General features: G+C 34.5%; 1 protein-coding gene across 7 annotated transcripts in view; it reads right to left on the bottom strand.

Moving 5' to 3' along the window:
- Positions 1 to 2,344: 2,344 nt before the first annotated feature.
- The window catches only part of CSNK1A1 (casein kinase 1 alpha 1), a 52,977-nt gene continuing 33,874 nt past the window's right edge, over positions 2,345 to 21,447 (bottom strand). For 2 of the 7 annotated variants that reach the window (XM_072630680.1, XM_072630676.1), the window contains 4 exons: positions 19,166 to 19,240; positions 17,545 to 17,651; positions 14,620 to 14,768; positions 2,345 to 4,900 (listed from right to left, as the gene is read on the bottom strand). In XM_072630680.1, coding sequence (XP_072486781.1) covers positions 4,893 to 4,900; positions 14,620 to 14,768; positions 17,545 to 17,651; positions 19,166 to 19,240 — 339 coding nt within the window. In that variant the 3' untranslated portion in view covers positions 2,345 to 4,892. Of the gene's footprint in view, positions 4,901 to 7,228; positions 7,616 to 14,614; positions 14,769 to 17,544; positions 17,652 to 19,165; positions 19,241 to 21,447 lie in introns of those variants that run through there. The other 5 variants (XM_072630681.1, XM_072630678.1, XM_072630679.1 and 2 more) reach the window with 5 other exon arrangements.

Below are 21,447 nucleotides of genomic sequence, written 5' to 3' on the forward strand. Positions count from 1 at the left end.
TGATTTGGCTCAGAATTATAATAAATTCTCAGGTATATGTACCCTAAGAGTCAAGCCAAGACATTAGTCTTAATTGCAAATGACTGGCTTACCTAGAAAATTGCAAGCAAAACCCTTAACTTGCTCAAAATTAAAACCCCACACTAGCTTGTTTTCCAATTATTAGAGATATACAGATTTTTATTCTGAACTGCATAAAATGCACATTTTAAAATTAAGTTTCTTTTCCACACTCCTTGGCAAGTCCCACCTACAAATATATAATCTAATTCTGACAGTGCACAAAACTTTGCACCAGTTTAAGCTAATAATAGCACACTCCAAAGCAAAGCTTTTCTACTCAGATCTGAAGGTGGCAGGTTTGAAGAAAAAACTGTACACTTTAATTGCCCTGCTTCAATAATGAATCCAAGCTTTTATAATAAAAAGAGAGTGCATGGAAGCACCTAAAATTTCACTACAAATTACAAACTAAAGGGAGCAATAGGACAGTGAGTGGCAATTTATTAAATTTCAGACTTTAAAAAAAGGTGAGGGATGTAAAAAAAAAGAGAAGTAAAAATGAAATCCTAAAGTAACTTCATATGTTTTTCTTTAATTTCTCCTTAAAACTTTAAAGAATGTATTTTTACATGAGGCAGCTTGGTATAGTGAAGAGCTGGCCTCTAGGCCATCTAAGTGGGTTCCAGTCTCACCTCTGACATACCCTGAGCAAACCTGTTACAGTCACTTCACTTGACCTCGGTACTTAAAGAGGTCATAATCAAAGAGTACTTCAGCATTGGGAATGTTCCCCATACCAATGAAATCTTTTGGTCTGTCCTTTTACCTGTACATTCGTATCTGCTTTTCAAAATGGTATAGTCCTAATCCATACAATCAAGGACAGATTTTCTACCCTTAAAAATAAAATAATTAACTGTCTTTATTGAGTTCGATTGCCTACTTTATCCCAGATAATAATTTTTATATTTATATGGATTCAAGTCCCCATAAAATCTCCAAGCAGACATACAGGGGGGATGGCAAACAAAAGTAAATAAAACGAGGGGAACTGACTTGGCTTATTGTGAATTTATAAAGGAAAATTAAAATATTACTTTGTTTCAATGTTTTAAGAAAAAGTCTTCTATTTTAAATTGGCAATTGGTAAATTAGTCATTAGAGTCATTTATATTACAGAAGTAAATGGACATTTCAGACTTTTGCTCTGAGGTATATACCTGCCTCCCACATTTAGTCTAAAATAGAAAATGCTGTGTAACAATAAAGTACTTGGTCAGTTCCTGACCAAAAAACCCCAAAACAAAACCCAACCCATTATTAATAACATTAGTTAAGCATTAGCAAGTTAAAACACATTCATACTAAACTGTGTATATTTGTTAGCTCTATAAAAGACATAGCCTGACTAATTGGTTCCAGAATCCCTCCCCACCACAAAAACAAGCCCAGAGAACATGGGGCTATTTCATAAGAATTATGTTCAGGCACACACAAAAAATATGGTGGCATTCTGTGTGGGAGTTTATGGGGAACATAAATATTTTAGATTATTTTTAAACGTGAATGGTGATCTGAAAAGCAATGTAGTGAAACTATGTAGATACACTTCAATGAAAAGCAATGTGATGAAGTATGGCATGAGGAAGGGTATGATTAGCTGTACAGGGAGAGCAACAATTTCATTTCACTGGCAAACATGTAACTTAGACAACTTTATAGTTCAATATGACTCAAAAAAGTTCAATCTCAAGGCACATGACTAACCCACAGATTTATGACCAAACAAACTCTTGCCACTTGGAGCACAAAAAGATGCTAAAAATCTTAGTCCTGTGTTCCAGTTAATAGAAAAGAATATATCAATTAGCCATACAGTAACCTAAACTAAATTTTTAAAATAGCCTTCCATTTAATTATACATATAAATGTTTACTTTGGAAAATGTACGAGCAAATTGGGTAATCAAATCAGAACTGGTTATTTAAGAAACTGAGGACACTGCAACATGTGAACCACTCATTCAATACCCTAAGTGAGGGAAAATAACTGAACTTAGCTGTTTCTTTCAATAATTAAGATCATGAAGCAGGTTCCAGTTTCCTTGCCTCCTTGAGGTTCACCCTGTTAATATGAGCAATGATTTAAACCTCTTTTATCACAAGAATTGTCATTTAAGAATTTAGGGGGAATAGACTATTGCCAGAACTTTGTTATAATAGGACAATATAATGGCAGTATGGCAGGGACAATAAGAATAACAGAAACTCAACTTTTAAGCTTACCAGTGGTAAATTCACAGTAAACAACCCCTTTAAAAAGGCATTTGTAGGCCATAAGATCATATCCACAGTAATATGGGGAAGAGATAACCAGACTCTCCCTCCACTTTTATTTGCTTGTTATTTCTTCCCAAACAGAGACATTCAAACAATAGTTAGAATGGCCATCTCCCAACATTTTTTAAACAGCACCTCCAATGGGTGAACAGAATAGGAATAACCTAGAGTTCAGTTGAGTAAGCCACTGTGGAGTCATAAGTGGTCAGGCTGTCCAATTTCAGAGTGTCTTGTCTTCAACTTGTACCATCATTTTAGTGGAAAAGCGTAATTTATATTTTGTTCAAATGAGATTCCTCTCCAGTCAGGATTTGTTAGTGCATTCACTGAATTTCAAATTCTTCTTTTGTCAAACTGTGAAGAAAAGGAATGGTAGCTACAAGATGAATGGGATTCCAGCTCCAGCTGCAGATGGAATGACAATACACTCAGGACAAATACCTACATTTTGATTTACAAAGCTAAACAGTCTTAAATCTGTAACTTAATTACAAATGGACTACACCACAACCTTTTCAAATGGCAAAAATACAAAAAGGTTTAAGTGTTACAAAAATATTTCAGAAAAAGTGCATAGTCTAAGTGCATAGTAAATGAAAGCACTGGAAAATATTTGCCAGAGGAAGTTCAACTTGGTAAAACCTTTAACCAAGCCAAACTTTTTCCTTTCCTTTTTTCTTTTACACAAACCATACTTAAAAATAGCTTTATGAGAGTGATTTCTAGCTAAAGTACCAAAGAAAGGGTTTATTAATAAAGCAACTAACACCATAACAAACTAGAAAGGTTAAGAAAAAAAAAAAGGAAATCATTACCATAAGCTGACTACCCCCAAGAGTTCATTTATTAAGATGCTTTCAGTATTGAAGTTCTGATATATATACCTTAATGGCTGAATGTGGCAATTGTGAAATTATTGCTAAGGCAGTTTCCAAAAAAAAAGAAAAAAAAAACTAAACGAATTAAAGGGCACAAAACTAAACCTTAACGTGTGTAAATTTACAGTCTTAACAAAGTTAATGTACAAAACACCACATTTACACATAGGCATCTGGTAGCATTTTCAGACAATGTTTTTTTTTTTAATTTATTCTGACATGCTATAAATGAATAAATTACACTGTTTAAAGGATTACCAGCAATCATAGAATTTTTTTCTTTCTGCTGGGTCAGAGATAAGAGAAAAAGAAAACGCGCAAATAAGCTGGAAAAAGCACTCACACAGGCCGCCTTGGAGGGCTGGGGATAGTAATCATGAGAACACTACAGTGTGAGGCAATCTAAGAACAAGAAACAATCTGGTCGTAGCCACTTCACAAGAATTTGAAAGAAAATCTCCTTGGTTTGCAAAATCCTTTAACACTTCCATTCTTATTTTTAAAAGGAACAACACAAATCAGTCCAGCTGTTTAGTCAATGGCAACACCAGAGTTACCAACACCAGTCCTGCAGTTGCACTACTAATGCAAGAACTTAAAAAAAAAAAATCAAGAATGCCTTCTCCCTTGAGGAAAAAAAATACAAAATTTATTTAAAAAAAAAAGGTACAACACTAAATCTAAAATGATTTGCAAAGTAATATGACTTATTTAACAATGGCCATCAAGTAGTCTATTAAAAAAAATTGGGGAGATGTTGATTCTATCAATGAATTAGCAAGGCATTTCTTTTAAAAAAAATATTTTTTTACAGAAACATTTTTTTAGTTTTTAATGAACTTGTAAACAAAAAAGCTCCCATTTCAAAATAAAAACAAAATCCCAGACCATATAGATGTTTACAGTGATTACATTGATCTAAGCAACTTACATACAGGTTTAGTTGTAAGATGTTAAACTAAATTTCTGTGACAAATATGTTGTTTTTCTTTTTTATACCAAGAACATTATAGAGTTAATGCAGAGTCCTAAAGATAATCTAGTAGTCACTAAGTTTTTCTTAAGTCCTCACTTTTAGATGCTGCTAATTCTAGCACGGTAAGCAGGCAGAGTCTTTCATATGCTTAAAAACTGGAATCTTTGGTTGCTACCACATCAGCTGACTTGCACACAGAAGCCAACAATTTTAAGAATGTGTAAGTTTACAACTTTCAAACCCTAGAAAGGGGGAAAACCCTAGGAGCGCACAATTGTGAACATTTACAATAATCACAACTGTGGTTGAAAACTGTTCATGCCGTTCTTCTTAAACGAGATCTCAAAGCAGTGTAGTTCAAAATAAAAGGGAACAAAAAATTGGCATATGCACAATTTCTCCACCACTTGTGTGTCAACCATTTCGTTAACTTTTCCACTTGAAAAAATGCAATAGAAAACTGGACACCATGTTTCACTATCTCAGTTAACATTCACAATTACAGCGGCTACAACTCAGAATGCAGCATCACCAATGCTGACCAGAGCCAGTTTATACTGAAATTAAGTTCTTTACACCAAGTAAATGGTTGCCCACAACCACTGGTACAGTACATATGAACTAAAATTTCTAGATTTGGGGAGTAACAAGTCCTGCTCTGATCATCTGCTCTGCTTCATCTGTTCCTCTTCATGTTTAGAAACCTGCCCAAAAGAGACAGAGAAGAGAGAAACAAGAGTTAATTCAAACTGAAAAAGAGAAACTAAATCCAGAGCAGGGGTACTGAGCCAAGCTAAAAATTAATCTGAGAAATGGAGTTTCTCCTGTTAGCCTTTGGAACTGTATTCTTAAAGTTAAGGAATGCACTTTCATAATTAGAAGATTGTTTTCTCATCTAAATACTGCATGTTATGGCTCTATAGCCTGGCAAATCTTGTCTAGTAGTGTCCAATTCTCAAATGGAAGGGATATTTGATTAGGGTAAGCCTAAATTGTGGATTGTTTTAACAACTGTAAATTAGCTAATGTTCATCAAACTGGGATAATTTAGGTTTAATAAGCAAAAAATACCCTTATTGCTTGTAATTTGTTTTTATTTGACTGAATTTGGTCCAAGGCAATCTGATCAAGAAAGTCTGGGTTGCATCCTTGAAGACTGATAGACAACATAGGTCTTACAAAACATCCTTTTTTTCCTACTAAATCCTTGAGGGTTTAGTTTAATTGATTTCAAAAACTGATAGGAACATGTTGCTTAAATTTAGCTAGTTTTCTATAGAATTTCCCCAATCTTACAATAACCAAAGTACCAGATTTTTATGTCTATTTATGTCTCTGTACTTTCATTCAATGTTCAACAAAACTCTTCCTAGCACTAGTAGCCAAGCCAGGTAAATGAGCTTACTGTCACTTTGACTAAGTTATAATTACTTTTCATCAGCAATTGATACCTCTCTTGCCTCTTGATTAAATTGGTTTTCACTTTCATCTTTAGATTCCTTTTTTTAAAAATAGATGTCAAACTGGATCCCACTTTAGAGGCATTAAAGTCAATCACTTTTATGAAAATGCCTCACTTGCCCTTAAAAGTAGCCACTGAAAGAATAACTATCACTGCCGCACTCCAAAATCCATCTGGCAAACTTAAGCTTTACATATAAAGAAACACCTCATTTTCCAAAACCACCATATGTAGTAATACCAAAAACTTCTATCACAGAAAAGTATTTTTATTTATGCTAGGAGAGGTTGTGAGGCATCATTTAAATGGTTATTTTGTTCCATGTAAAGAAAAGGCAGAGGTGATGGAAAAAAAGAAATGCGACATTCTTCCTCACACCAGCAATTGAACACTCTGAATGAGGATGAATATGGACAGGACTTCTAAATTTCTAAGGAAAGGCAGAAGAAGGAAACACAGAAATGCCTCCTGTTTTTCAACATGTACAACTCCACAGAATAAGCTTACTTCCACCTAGTATGAAAAACATACCATCAGCGCCTATCCTTTAACCCTTTCTTCACAACTGAAGTAAACCCTTTGGTTATTTTTAAGCATTGTGCATAGGTCCTACCTCTTCCATGAAATTTTTCTCAGACTCTCTACTCAATCAGATCTGATCCTTCCCTCCTCTATATTTTACTTGCTAGACAATCCATGTACTTCTACGTGACTCTCTTGAATAGCTATATATCAAACTGCAACTTACAACTTATCTCTTTAACTGTTTATATTTTCAAAATTTTATGTGATTCTCTTAATATTACTGAGACAAGAAGTAGTATCTATTATACTACCTGATGAGTATGCACTGACTGGTACATATAAAGGTTTGTTGCTGTTCAGATTATAATTTTACTTGGGATAACCTAGACATATATTTTTTAAAAAATAAAGCCTGTAGATCCAATTCCCAAATCAATATAAAAAGGCCATGCTCAATTACCTAAATTAAAAGAATTACATGAAATAGTACAATTCAAGGCAAACCCAATTCTTTCATGGCCAGACCCCAAACTGCAAGTTAACTGGACATGAGATTTTGTTTTTGTTTTTCTAATCGTAAAGCCTGCAGTAATTCTTGAAAATTTTGCTGTTATAACCTAAAAATATATCTTTTTTTTAAAGAAGCCTTGTGAAAATGTGAATCTTTAGTTATCATATGACCAGAATCTAACATTAAACTAGAAATGGGGCCATAATTTCTAACATAATTAAAGGCTGAACTATTATATTCATCCACTTTTTTGAGAAGGAAAGTGAAAAAGGGGAAGGTCAATCTTGCTTCCATTTTTTAGAAGTATCCAAACTACAATTATACAAGACTTCTGTTTCATTTAATCTGACTTATTTTGAAAATTATTCTGTGCCAACTAGACCACTTTCTTTAGAGACAAATGTTTAAGGAGGGGCCATTGGGTCAGTGTTATTGGAAGTAGTGGTAGTTAATTCCAGATTCAACTTTCCAAAAGGATCAACAGTAGGCTATTCCACCCAAGGATGATCACTCCTCTAGTAAATTATCCTAGGATTTCAGTGGAGCTCAATAAACATTTATTTGGGGTGAGGAATAGGGGAGGAAAGGAGAACCAATACGCATATCCACCATATATTTAACATTTGGGCTTTGCATCTCATCTTCAAGCATTAAATAATCTCTTGAATTCTTTTGCCAGTTAGCATAATCCTTTATTCCTTGGCTTTTATCTTTCAGTCCAGACGAAGCCAGGAACATCCTGGCTTCCAAAAGATAAAGGTCGCTTAAAGATGCCATCTTCACGGAAACTTCAGCTAAACTAAGGGCTAAATCATTCTCCTCCTGGAAACAGTAAAACCAGAGCTTGAAGTTAAGGTGATAGTCCAAAAGTAAGTGGTATGCATCTGGCTATTTTTCTTTACTTTGAAGTTTCTCCCAAACCTATAAATATTAAAAAGAAGAAAAAAATTGTTAAGTTTTATATGTCAGTAGAGCCCTTAAGTTTAAATATTATATATTAGCCCACATATGTGCAGTCTTTGCTGATGTTCCTGCACTATAAATTTCCACTTTTCCCATTTAGTATCAAATCGGAACAATAATCAAAAATTGGTGTCAACTGATCCTTATTTATCTAGTACAGGAAGCAAGGCCTTAACAATTTAGGATCCCAATGATTAAAGAAAAACTAGCAATACCTTAAAAACACAAAAGGGGAGTTTTCCACTCTTCATTATTATACCACATTTCAAACAGTTTTTTAATAACCCAAAATTTAATTAAATCAACTTTGAAAATTCTAGAACCTGAACTCTACGACAGCAGCATACAAAGTTAAATTAATAACAGCAATGCTGCCTTCCCACAGTTAACTTTAAAAAACAGCCAGTAGGTGGGAAGAGATAAAGGAAACAGCCTTATTCTTATCTTTACAACAAGGACAAGTAAGGATTAAACATAGCAGGTACAATATTTATCTCACTTAGCTCAAAGATGACCACAATAAAACTTAATGAACTTAAATGCTTTCAAAGCTTTACTATAACAAAGGTCACCATTTTAGAGATTTGTGAAGTTGTTTTATTTGAAAGTAATACCTGTTATACTGACTCCTCTCCCAATTGGAAGACATTCTGCATTATAGACCGCTGGACTGATTCCTCTTCCAATTGGAAGCTACTCCACATCATCACTGTGTTACAGCAACATCGTACTCCAGTTAGCTATTCACAAGGCCTTCTCCCTCGTTATAGAGCTACTCAGAAATATAGCAATGCCAAGAGTATGAAGGATTCAGTGAGTTTTTAGAAAAGATGGGAGTTCAAATCACAATAGATTCTTTGACATTTATCTTCTTTCTTGTTGGTATTTTTTAGATCTTTACAATCCAGCGTTATTGTTCAACTTTTCTAGATTCCAGCAGGCAGTAACAGTTCTTCTGGCACCTCATTAGACTCAACAGATTTTTTTCCTGAGTAGATTAGCATTTCCAGACACGGTTCATGATCTTCGCCTGTGACTTGCACTATGCTACTAAGTAACCAGACATGTTTCCAGCAGTAATTGGTGAAGTGAGAAAAAGTCATGGTAGAACAAAAACTGAAGCTGAAGTCCGGTAAACAGTGGAGGGTAAGAAAAGAAACTGGTAAGGTAGGCATGATGAAATAGTATCACTCTGTTTGTTTTGAATGCCAACATTCTCCCAATGCAGAGAAAGATCATCTCAAGTCAACAAACTATATTACATACTGGCTTTGCTCTCTAGACTATAGCAGTATTTAGTAAAAATGCTAAGCATATTTAAACATCAGATTGAGAGATCTGGGAAGTAACAAACAAACAATTTTTTCACGCTTCCAACATTCCTTAGAACATATTCTTGCCTTTTCTTTCTATCAAAAGATACCAGTGTTATTATTTTATGATACAATGCAAATGAATTATATTCCTTCACGTTTCATTCTAGAATCCAGCTGAAACCCGGTTGAACCTTTCAAAACTGCAAGGGATTTCCTTTATCATCACAACCTGTGACGACTCTTGTCATCAATGTGTCATCAAAGCACATTCCATCTTTAACAGCTCTATTTTACCTTTAAGGTCGCCCTTATAATTTATGCCTGAAATCTATCTCCCTTTAAACTTCTATCTATAGGTTTAATTCTGTTCTCTGAAACAAAGATAGTCTACTTTCTCTTCTATGTAACAATTCTTCACACAGTTCAAGTTATGTTCATCATTCTCTTACCCACGCTTCCATTCCATGTGCTCTTTTTCTAGGACAAAACATCTCTAGATTCCTTCAAAAGAAATTCACGACATAGCCAAAAGACCTGTAAGCACCCTGCACCCTGAACACCCTCTTCCTCTGGATATATCTCACCTATGTACCTCTTGAAAAAATAATACTGTAGCAAAAAAAAAAAAAAAAAAAAGCACAGTAAAAATTTATCATCTTGCTAAATTCTGAACACAAACTTTTACTAATTCAGGTGAAAAATGTATTCTCATTTTTGATAGCTATACTGCACAGCTAAACTTATGCTAAGCCTGTAGATAACACAAACTCAAAATTCAGTTTCATACTAACGGCTTTAAGCCATTTTTAACATAAATTTCAAGGTTACATTTACACCTATTAAATTTCACATTACCAGTTTCCACCCAACAAGCCTGTTGAGGTATTTTTGAATCCAGACTCTGTCATCCAGCATATTACCTGGTTCCTTCTAGATTTTAAACTGCAAACTTAATGAACGTGTTTCATCAATGTCTTCATCCAAGTTGCTGATAAAAGTGTTGAACAGGGTCCTACTCGTGACATGCATCAAAATAAAGGGTGTCTCAAAAAGTTTTAAGCTTTGGTAGACTTCTGGAACACCCTGTTTATCTTTTTTTAATGTCACAGGTATCTAATTTACTAACTTTATAGGTTCTACTCAAGTTTTCTTTCTAAAAATTAGTATGAAGTGCTCTTGATAGCACCATTTTGTATATTTATTTAGGTACTCATTATTAAAAGTTATTGTCCATCAAAATTTATGTTAAACCCTCATTTAGCTCTTATAAGATCAAAAAAGCCCTGGTAGACACAAATGCTTTTTGACTGGCAAAATCAAAACAGCATACTCCAACTAAAGACAACAAAACTTGTACTTTTTTCTAATATATTTACTCCCTGAATCTCCCTCTTCCAGTTCTAGGGGGGAAATGAGTTGTTTGGGCCCTTAGAATTAAGTGAACAGTTTTATCCTGTACCACCCTTAGTAAATTTCATTACTTCTAAGAGTTACACCCTTATTTATTCAGGTTAACTGTAACTTATCTCCTGAATTTCTTCCTGTAGGAAATTTAAGTTCTCAAAAAATATTCCAGTATTAGTAAAGTAGATGTGCAAAGAGAAAAATGAGTTTTTAATTGACTAAAAAATGTGTATTTCTATTTTTTCAGTATCTTTATTGGGTGTAAGGGCCCACTGGCAGTTTCACTTCACTATTTAGACACAGCATTAAGAATATGACAATCCAGCACACCTGTCTTAGGAAAGAAGTCAAAGAGGAATCATGGCTAAGGAACTAAGGAGGAAAAGGAAGGGGGTTGACGGTTGACTGAAGAGTGAACGACCAGCCACTTTCAGACAACAGAAAGCTTGTTTAATTTAGTCACTTGTAAAAATATTTGTTAAAGAAAAGGTCTGTTCATCTTAGAATGCTCTATTAAGCAGGTTAGTAGTATGTTTCAAAGTAGGAAAAAAAGAATATGCAAGAGAGGAAGCTACTAAAGGAAAACAATTTTTTTTCCTAGAAATGAGGGAATGAAGAAAAACGAACATATAGGAAGTTGGGATTTCTTTGATGCTTGGATTTTGTAGGATCCAAACAAAAGAAAAGAAATACTGGTTACTTAACACTTTTTTAAATGACTGACAGGTTTTCTAAAAGCATAATTTAACTTTCTGAAAAGTCAAGCAAAGTTCATAACTAGGAAACAAATAATATTCGCTATATAAAAGCCAGTACTGCAAGAACAGTCTGGGGCTTTGAATTTTCTTTAACTATCTTGCACTAGAATTTTGATTTAAAATAATTCAACTTCATTTAGAGAATATGAAACAAAGAATTTTGAAGCCAACCAAAAATGCTACCAACTATCCAAATGTAGACAAGTGACTAAAATTTCCCCAATTTACAAATTCTTAAAAATGCTAGGAAAACATTGCAGAGAAAAGATTATCTCTAACTATAATAATAACTAAAACTAACTACAAAAGCAAAAGGTCTTATGCCAGTGAGAAGATTTCCCTAGTTGCCAACCCACAGAAACTACTACACATCACAGCACCTGACATGCAAGGGATCTCAAGTAATAACTGTTGGTCATTTGGGATGTGGGGGCATTTGATCACAAGTAATATTTTACATAAGGGGCAAATATTTTCTCCCTGGACTGTCTCTCTGAAAGGACAGTCAATGAAATGTGAGCTGCTTCAGGTTAAAAAGATACAAAAACTCTTACTTTATAAACAAATCTTTATGGCCATCTTTTTTTGTTAAGGAGAAGGAATGTATCATTTGTCAGAAAACTAGCAGACTAATATGATTATTTTGCAAAAATTAAAGTTGCTTAAGAGAAAAATCCCCATTACATAGACATTTTTAAAAATAATTTTTATAATATTTTTACAAGTAAATATGAATTCGATACACCCAGAATCTTTCCTTTGAGATCTAGAAATAAAAGGTCTTACTTCTGCTTGTTTAGTGGTTCAGAAACCTATACTGTATTTAACATAGAAAAGGACATTATTGTTAGTTATAACATGAAAAAAGCAGAACTGGGACAAATTCCCCAACAATTAAGAGTTCTCCAAAAGTGGAGTGAACTGTTACTGGAAGGGCAATGGTGTAACATTGTTTACTTATCAGGAATATTTCAGGACATGCAACCTTTAAGCAGCCAGGTGACTAATACAATAAAAAAATCTCTAGCTTTCAAAACTAATGCTTTACTAATTCTTTCTGAAAGTTACCTAATGCCTGAATTAAAATGCTCCAGGTTAACTGATATTCCAATATAATTTGGAGTATGTTTAGTTTCCAAAATGGATGTTCACTAGCTTTTGAAAATTTCTTTCAGTTTATTGCAGTAACAAATTATTTCATTTGTAAGGAAAATTACACCAGAGCTACCCTCCCCTAATGAGTCATAACTCACGGACACCAGTTATTTCCTTCAATAACACTACTACAATTAGTATAAATCTAATAACTGGCATGCGTAAGAGACACAGTAAGCCCTAAATAAAACCTATTACCAAGGCACTGGTCAAGCAGGCAATACTTGCCACTCTTTCCATTTTAATCATGTCATTAATTACTTCTTCAAACCTGCATTGTTAACTCTATTCATAGCAACAACTATGCAAGAGAAATGCATCAATTTCAATAATCTCAAAATAAGAAAGGAACCTCAGAGATCATCTAGTATAACCTCTCAATAAACTCAAGAATCACAGCCTTATACAACATTCACTGACAGGCAACTCAAAAAATCCAAGAAAACAAGGCATTCCAATTTTTAAGCAGAATTATTGGAGCTATATAGAATTATGTCTAGTATTTTTGCCACATGACAGTCCTTCAGGTATCTGCAGGCATGGATTAATGTTCCCTTTGTTTTATCTTTTCTTGGCTAAATATCCCTAGTTCCTTCAATTAATTCTGACAGTTCTCCTCTAGTCACTGTACAACTACAAATTAAAAATAAATTCTAGTCTGAATTTTACAAGGGCAATTATTAATATTAAGAAACAAAGTGATGGTCACTGGTTTAAATATTAACTTTCCTGAGAAACAATTCTAGGCAGATTCAAACTCTACCCAGAGAGCGGATTCATCCAGTGGATTCCACAGCTTCAATCTATACTTGCTGCCTCCTCTCTTTTTCTCAGAAACCTATTTTTGGTCCCAGTAAGCAATATGTGTTAGTTTAACTCTGATTTCCAACTGAATTTTTCTATTACCTACAAAACCCAAATTTAAACTGTTATTTTTTATACCACAGAAAGACCACCTCAAATCTAACTCAGGGGAGAAACAAATTCTCCTTTGTATGCTGCTTACATTTTGCTCTCCTTTGTTTTTAATTGTGGCTTTTTCTTTGATAACTTCATTATGAGTTTATTGTGTACACTGAAGATTAGCCACTAAAATAAGGACAACGTCAGCAAATTATGGCTTCTGAAACTAACTTAGATTTAGTATCTTTTACCTTTTGACTTGAAAGTTGGTTATTATAAGAAGTTTTAATCAGATTACAGACCAAGGGCAAACCGAAGACTATATTCAAACTCAATCAATTCATGTAACAATGAAGACATCACCTCTCCCCCCATAAAAAAAAAATCAAATCCCATCACCATTTCCAGGATTGTCAAGCAAAATTTCCAGGAGGCCCCCAAGGAAAAAGAATGCATAAAGAAAGTGGGGTTTCAAGGCAGTTGACATAATGAGTGCAAGTGCCATAAAACCTCTGCTCCCTGAAAACAAAGTAGTAAGTAAAGAGGGCAAGATACCAGTAATGCAGCAGCCCCAGCCCCAGCCCCTGCCCCATGAAAATAGGTACCTTCAAGTCGCAAGCTCTAAGTATAAAGAGAATATAATGAACCTCTAAATTATAATCCAAGTAACTTGCATATTTTCTTTAAAATCCTTAAGCTGTAATCCCTTAAATATTTGGAATTTATACAATAACTGATACAGCTATACATAAAGATTTATTCAATACCTCCATTATCTAAATATCTAATTCAGTAAAATTCTTTTCAACTAAGAAGCACTCATTCATATGAGCATGAGCATTCATAGTAATGCTACCTTTTCACCTAGTGATATCATACTCACAATTTTCCACATTTACTGCCAAATTATCATGCAAAGAAAAAATCTTAACTGTTAGTTTGAATATAGCATGGCTAACCAAATCCATTCCCTAAAAAGGGGGCAAAAAAAATCAACAAGTGTTAGGTCTAGGATTTTGGATTGAATAATTCATTGATCACATTCCCAACACCAAGTCATGGTTCTTGTTTGGAAAGGGGGTTAATGCATGAGTAAAAAGATGCAGTTGTTAAAAATGACCCAACATCCCAAGAGAAATGATATAAATATACACACATATATATGAAAATATATATATATACATATATATATGGACACATATACACACACATATATATATACATATATATATATGAACAAGGACATTTTGGGTTTAAAGTTAGTAGTCAAATTTTCCAAGGACGTCTGATTTTTTGAAATCAAGAGCCAAATGTGTGTGTGTATTTTAAACCACCTCCTTGATCTAACACTTATAAATTACTGACTGACCCAAATTGTGTGTTCAAATTTTTTCCCTGAAACGTCACTTGGTTCTTGGCTACTAACCTTTCATGTTACTCTTGGTTTTGTCAGTTTGCTTGCCTGTGGGGGTTTGGGCCTGCTGACCCTGCCCACTGGAAGAGGCTGCCTGCTGGGCTGCTTTCTGCTTTAACATTGTCCAATCAAATGTGTAGTCATACTGGTGGTTCAGAGTCCTGGGGAGGGAAAAATAATTTCTTTCATACCAATACTTGGTAACTGTTACACTCAAATATCAAGGACAGACAATTCATATACCAATTTATGTCTTAAGGGCTAATAAAATTTATTTTTATGCTATACATCTTCATATAAAGAACTGATATTCTCAGATAATATACTGAAGCATACTTTTTTTCTTCTCATATATAATAAGAATAGTACTTCTTGCCTCCTCAGAGGTGGGGGAAATGGGGGGTGGAGGGGGAAGAGGAGAGGGAAAAGTAGGAACTGAAAATAAAAATCCAATTTTAAAAATTTTAAATGAAATAAAAATACAATTCATGTTAACAGATTTTTTTGCCTTCCTATAAATTAGTTCAGAACTAGTCTGGTAATTCATCCTCTCTTTAGATATAGGATGCATGGTATCAAAGTATTCTTTCTTCCAAGTGTTTTACTGTGCAAGTCTTGCAAAAGTTCAGAGATTAACTTTCTTTACTTCTTTCCTCCAAAAAAACCCTCATGTAACAAAATCCCAAAGCCCTCAAACTACTATTTGTGGATGTGTACATAAACGCATAATGTGTATAAACATGCATATGTATATACTCACATATGCATACACATGCACACACACCAGAGCAGGATCAAAATTTGATAACAATATATAGTATCCCAATCACCTCAGATGAAATAGCACTTACTACTGAAATACTGAGGGGCAAGAGGGAAGTAGTGACAACAGCAGCAGTCTAAAAAACGTCTCAAATAAGTACTGTCAACTATAAGGCTGATAAATCAAAAAGATCTGACTTAAAAAAAAGAAGCAAAGTGGCAACAGCTGGCATTTGTATAGCACTTTATAATTTATGAAGTGCTTAATACATCTTTTATATCAGAAGAAACCTGAGTGAGATAGTTAGTGAAGGTATTCACACCTAATTTACTGATGAGTAAAAAGAGGCTTTAAATGATTTTAATATGTCACAAAGCTAGTGAATTACAGAGTAGGACTTTTAAAACTCAGCTAGTAATTCCAAATGCAGTGATCAAACCACAGCTGTATCCCACAAATTGGGATTGTAAATTATATTTATAGAACAAGAAGCCTATGAGGAAGATATCTATATTGGCTGGGGAAATGCCAGCATGGATTTAGAGGTTTATCAGAGAAACGAATAACATCAGCCACAAGAACATTTTCTCCGATTAAGAGACAATTTGGCCATCACTGGCACCTTATTCCTGTATCTTAAGACATGAAAATAGAGCAATAAAAAAAGTTTGTGTATATGTGGAAAACCACTTCAAATATATATTTCCATAATATATTTATATAAGCTTCAAACATTAAAAGGCAAGAAAAAAAACACAGGTTAAACCTCAAAAACCCAAACTCACACTGAGATGAAGCCAAGTATACTACCTAACCCTAATTTCTGTCATGATATAGATCTCACACACGATCACTCACATGCTTGTGGTCCCTGTTTTTGTTAAGCTAGTCAGGTGCTAGCGCACACGCCCACACACCCAACACACACCCCTACCTCTTCCTTTCAAGATGGGTTATCAAGTAGTATGATAAAGTGTATAAAGAAAGGAGTAGTGATAACAAGGTTAAAATCAACACTTGGCTCAGATAAAGATCTAAAGACTAGGAAAATCTCTGAGAAAGGGAAGAAAAATGACAAAGGCATTTTGGTTACTTCATCTCCATGAACAGTTTATCTCTGAGAAGACTCCAACTGTTGTAAATTTGTAGTTTATTTCTAACATCAAGTTTCATAACCTTGAGAAAAAGTAGAAAAAGCCAATAAAATCCAAGTAAACATCTGGAAATCTTAATTGTGGCCCTACAATTGCTAATTTCAAATGCTCTTTTCTGGTGGCTCAGTAACAATAATAACAATAGCTAACATTTATATAGCCCTTATGTGCCAGGCACTATGCTAAGCACTTTATAATGGTATATACAGAGATATGTATACACACACATATAAATATAGATCTCTTTCCATATATATATCTGTACTAAGCACTTTATAATGCCATAGATACAGATATCTATCTATACCACCTGTGCTAAGCACTTTATAATGGTACACATACATATATAAAACAGTAGGTCTTCCCTCTAACCTAACAAATGATGCTACCAAGCATCTCAGTACACAACTAGGTTCAAAATTCAGTGCTTGCTTAAGTAAAAAAAGTTTGACTCCCCCCCCCCCCCCCATTACTATACTCAAGCAAAAGATCTAATCTAAAGTTTTACTCCATGAGTACTGGAAAAAATGTCATTATCATTTGCAATCATTACATTAGTAAAAAAGATTTATAGTTAATAATATATTTTCACAGTAATGCCACATGATCCTGTCAGTAGCCTAATGAGGTAAGTGGGGCAGATACTTAAGAAGATAATTTGCCCAAGTCAACAACTAGTAAACAGGACTGTAAATCAAGTTTACTGTGCGCCAATCCTATGGCACTACTATTCTATACTGCCTCTCAATTTCCTATGAAATTTGTACTTACTCAAAATGTTTCCCTTGAAATCTTGGAAAATTATCATTATCATCATTTAAATAGTCCAAATTTCTTTATACCTGGATCCTCATCATAATTTTTTGGTAGATAACACAATAGATGTTAACATATTTATTTTAGTAAAGCCTTAGATAACTTTTAGTTCATTCTGACACGGTACAGTGTAAGTAAAAGGAATGGCTGCATTATGAAGCAATTTGGGTGGGATGCTTTATTCTCAACAATTTCAAAACTGACCTGAAAAGAATACGAAATAGTTGCCTCAAATACATATAATCTGGTGCTTCTTCAAAGCGTAGTCCACGACAATAGTTTAGATACATGGCAAATTCTGCTGGAAATCCCTATAGGATCAAGAATGAAAACAGGTGAGTTGAAGAAGTATACTGCATGCTTAATAGAAAACACACACTTATATGTGTGATTAAACAGGGTGCTATGTTTACCAATTCACAAGATCTAAAAATTTAAAACCAACTACTCTAAAATTTGATTTGCCTGTGCTATGTAACCAGTATCATATTTCCTTGTTCATTACTTAATAATAATTTCTCAATTGCACCAACTGGCATAGTGGGAAGGGACCCCAAGGGAATCAAACTTCCCAACCTTACAAGTAGTAACCACACTGCTAAATTGTAGTTATACACATAGTTTTAGGGCAAATTAGTTATAAGGTAATGTTTCTGACATTTGATGAATACATTTCTACCCCTTCTATCTTGGACTTTGAAATGTGTTGTCTTTTAAGACTCAATGGAATGCATAACTGCAATTGTCTCTCCCAGCACACTGCCATAAATACTGCAAAGCACTCAAGTGCTTTCTGATGTTACAGGAGTCAAATGAGATAGGAAATGGGCACATAGCAGATACATGTCCTCTGTCCTAATCCATTCTTACCTTTTTACCTTTCTATCCAACTGTTTCTCTATCTCCAAAATCTTCCCTTAATATTTTACATTAAGAGAAAACTTCTAGATATTTAGAAGCATGCAACATGTGATGCAAACCTTACCATCTGCCTTTCCCCATCTTAGGGAAAGGAAAAATGGAGATATGAAAAATAATTTTATTTCTTTAGTACACTTAATTTTAAAAGTCAATTTGCTTATTTAGGAACCCAGGAATACATACCTCCAGAAACACATATACACCACAACCACATATCAGATCTCTCCCTAACAAAGTAAGTTCCTTTAAAGCACACAACATACCTTATATTCCCATGAATCAAGGGTATACAGTAGTTACACAAAACTTGTTAGTATTTCAGGCATGGGTTTTATATGATACATAAAAAACATAGCGATTCTATAAGCATACAATATAAAATGTGTGATAGGATGTAAGTTTTTTTTTCCTTTTCTCATCTTACTCCTTTCAGATAAAATGAGTTTTAATTCCTTTGAAAATATGCAGAAATCAAGAGTCTTTCTGTCCACTCCTGTGCTTCTACTCTTTACTATATCTACCACTTCTTTCTTCTGAAGACTCCCTCAGCCAACATAAATACACTGGATATCTTTTTCATTGCTTAGCAGAATTTGATCAGAAGAGTTTATGTCTACACCTTTTTCTCAAAGTCTATCTTTACCTCTTTAACATGAATCTCTCTACCATAATCTATGGCCCTATAGCAATTAGCCTAAACAGACTAAAATAAATGTTGGCATCATGGGCTACCTTCTGTATCACCCACATAGGGCCAATTTACTGTAAAGTCAATTAAAATACTATGGCATTAGCATAAAGCAAAGCAAATTCACAAAGGTAACTGACAACCCTGACGGTAAATTCTAGTTTTAATGCTTGTCATAAATTATTTTTGATTGCTATTCAATTAAATGCATCTCACCTTACATAAAACTTCAACAGGAGTGGACATCTTCTTTTCACTAATCTTTTCATACTTTTGTTTCTTTGTTGCAGCCTATGGAACATGAGAAACACAATATGGTCATTGACAGATTATAAAGGGGCCACAATGACAGGAATTTTTTAAATAAGCAAATGAATTAAATACAAAGTTCAGAATATTTGAGCCTAATGTCCTATATTCTGTTTTGAAACGTACATCAATTCTGAGTTCTCAAAGGGTACATAAAAGCACCTGTACTGTGGCTGGTCATATAAAGCAGCAAGTTTTCAGGAATGTATTTGGGCCTGCTATCTAAAGGCAAATCTAGCAAAGTGGGGGGGGGGGGGGGGGGGGGGGGGGGGCGTCATTGTAAGCTACAGCTATTCATTAAGTATCCTAAGTTGTGAAGAGCAAGAGTAGGGGAAATCTGCTTGTCCCAGTCAGAAGAATCACCCACAAAGATCTTTTAATGACACCACAAACTGTACAGTTGAGTTTCCCATGGGGAAATCTCATTGGTCAGCATAGCACCTGTGCAAAACTGAACCTCATACCACAGGAAAACAATCTCCTGATCATGGTAACTTCCTTCTCTCCCCTACATGATTAAGTAAGAGACATAAGGAGACTCAGTGGATAGAAAGTTTGTTGACAAGACTTGGGACTGAGTCTTGTTTCTGACAGACACCGGCTATTTTCTCTTTGGCAAATCCATCAATTCCTGAATATTCCATGCAACTCTCTAAGACAGTAAAGTTACAAAAGGATTGACAATGGACATTATTAGAAGGCGCTTCCTCACTCTTCCACCCACCAGTGAAATCACAGGTTTTATAGATGTGTCCCCAAAAACACTGGGAGAGAAGGGAGAAACAACAATAGAAGTCTCCTAATCCAGTGTAATTTAATACTGTCTAATGTTTTTTTCTTACAAAACAAAATACTTTTGTCCAATACAAATATAACAGAAAAATCAAAACTAGACGAAAACTATTTTCAATGTTCACTACTTGTACTTAAATATAGTGATCCAGAATTTATGGGAGTGTTGTTAATTCATTTTAAAAAAAAAAAAGTCAAATAGCAAGAATTTTACCTACTAGAAAAAGCTAAATACTTTCAAAGAAATACTTTCAACTTTTCTTTACACAAAAAGTATGTTTATTCTTCACAGCATAACAGACCAACATTATTAAAAGGGCAGAATGGCAGAGTGGAAAGAATGTTACGCTTACAGTCTGAAAGATATGAGGTCAAGTCTCAGCCCTACAAGAATGTGCACAAAAATATTTGGACTCTGAGCCTGAATTTCTTCATCAATAAAATAACATCTACCTCAAAGAGTTGCTGTGAGATTTAAATGTAAAAACAATATATAAATATAACATCATATAATGGATATAAATCATATACATATATATAATGTATATAAAAATATACAATGTAGTTTGCAAATTATGAAGTAAAATGAAGATTAGCTCAGCTCATATTCCCGCCCAAATGAAGTGACAGTGACAGGGTGTAGTTTGTCAATGAAAAAAAGTCATAAGCTTCTATCAGGGATAAAAGTGAGTGTGGGAGGTGGGAAGGGAGGTGCCGAGGGAGCCCTATTTGAGGAAGAAGAGCCCTGAAAACAGAGGCACATCTCAGAAAACAAGATCTGCTTCCAGCCCAGCCCCACTCACTCACAGTTCAGGGGAAAAACTTGCATACAGTGTAAGAGCCATCTTCAACAGGTAAGAGCACCACCAGAGCAAGTGAGAGCCAGCCTATGAGGCAGCAAGATACAGCACAAAATGTGGCATGGGTCAGGTAGCTAAAATCTCTGCAACTACATCCCTTCAGATGCTGGTGGGAAAAGATCTCAGGACAAGGGAAAAAGGTCCTTTCATCAACTGCTACTAAAAGACAAGTAAGCCCCAAAGTCTTAGAATTCCCCATCTCCCCAACCCTCCAGAATTCTCTTACTTTTTCCTCCCAATAAATCAATTAAGACAGACTTATCTATGTTCTTTATGCTATAAAAAAATAAGTCCTGTACTATAAGTACAGGAGTTCTTAACCGTGTGTGTGCGCGTGCGTGTGTGTGCGTGCATGCGTGCGTGCCTGTGTGATGGACCCCACTGGCAGTATGGTGAAACCTATGAATTCATCAAAATACTGCTTGAAAATGCATAAAATAAGGTACATAATATTGCAAAGGAAATCCAGTTATATTAAATTGCAGTTGTGTTTAAAAAACAAGTTCACAGACCTCAGGTTAAGAGTCCTTGCCTAGC

This window comes from Notamacropus eugenii, chromosome 1 (genome assembly GCF_028372415.1).
Source record: "Notamacropus eugenii isolate mMacEug1 chromosome 1, mMacEug1.pri_v2, whole genome shotgun sequence".
Taxonomy (NCBI): Eukaryota; Metazoa; Chordata; class Mammalia; order Diprotodontia; family Macropodidae; genus Notamacropus; species Notamacropus eugenii.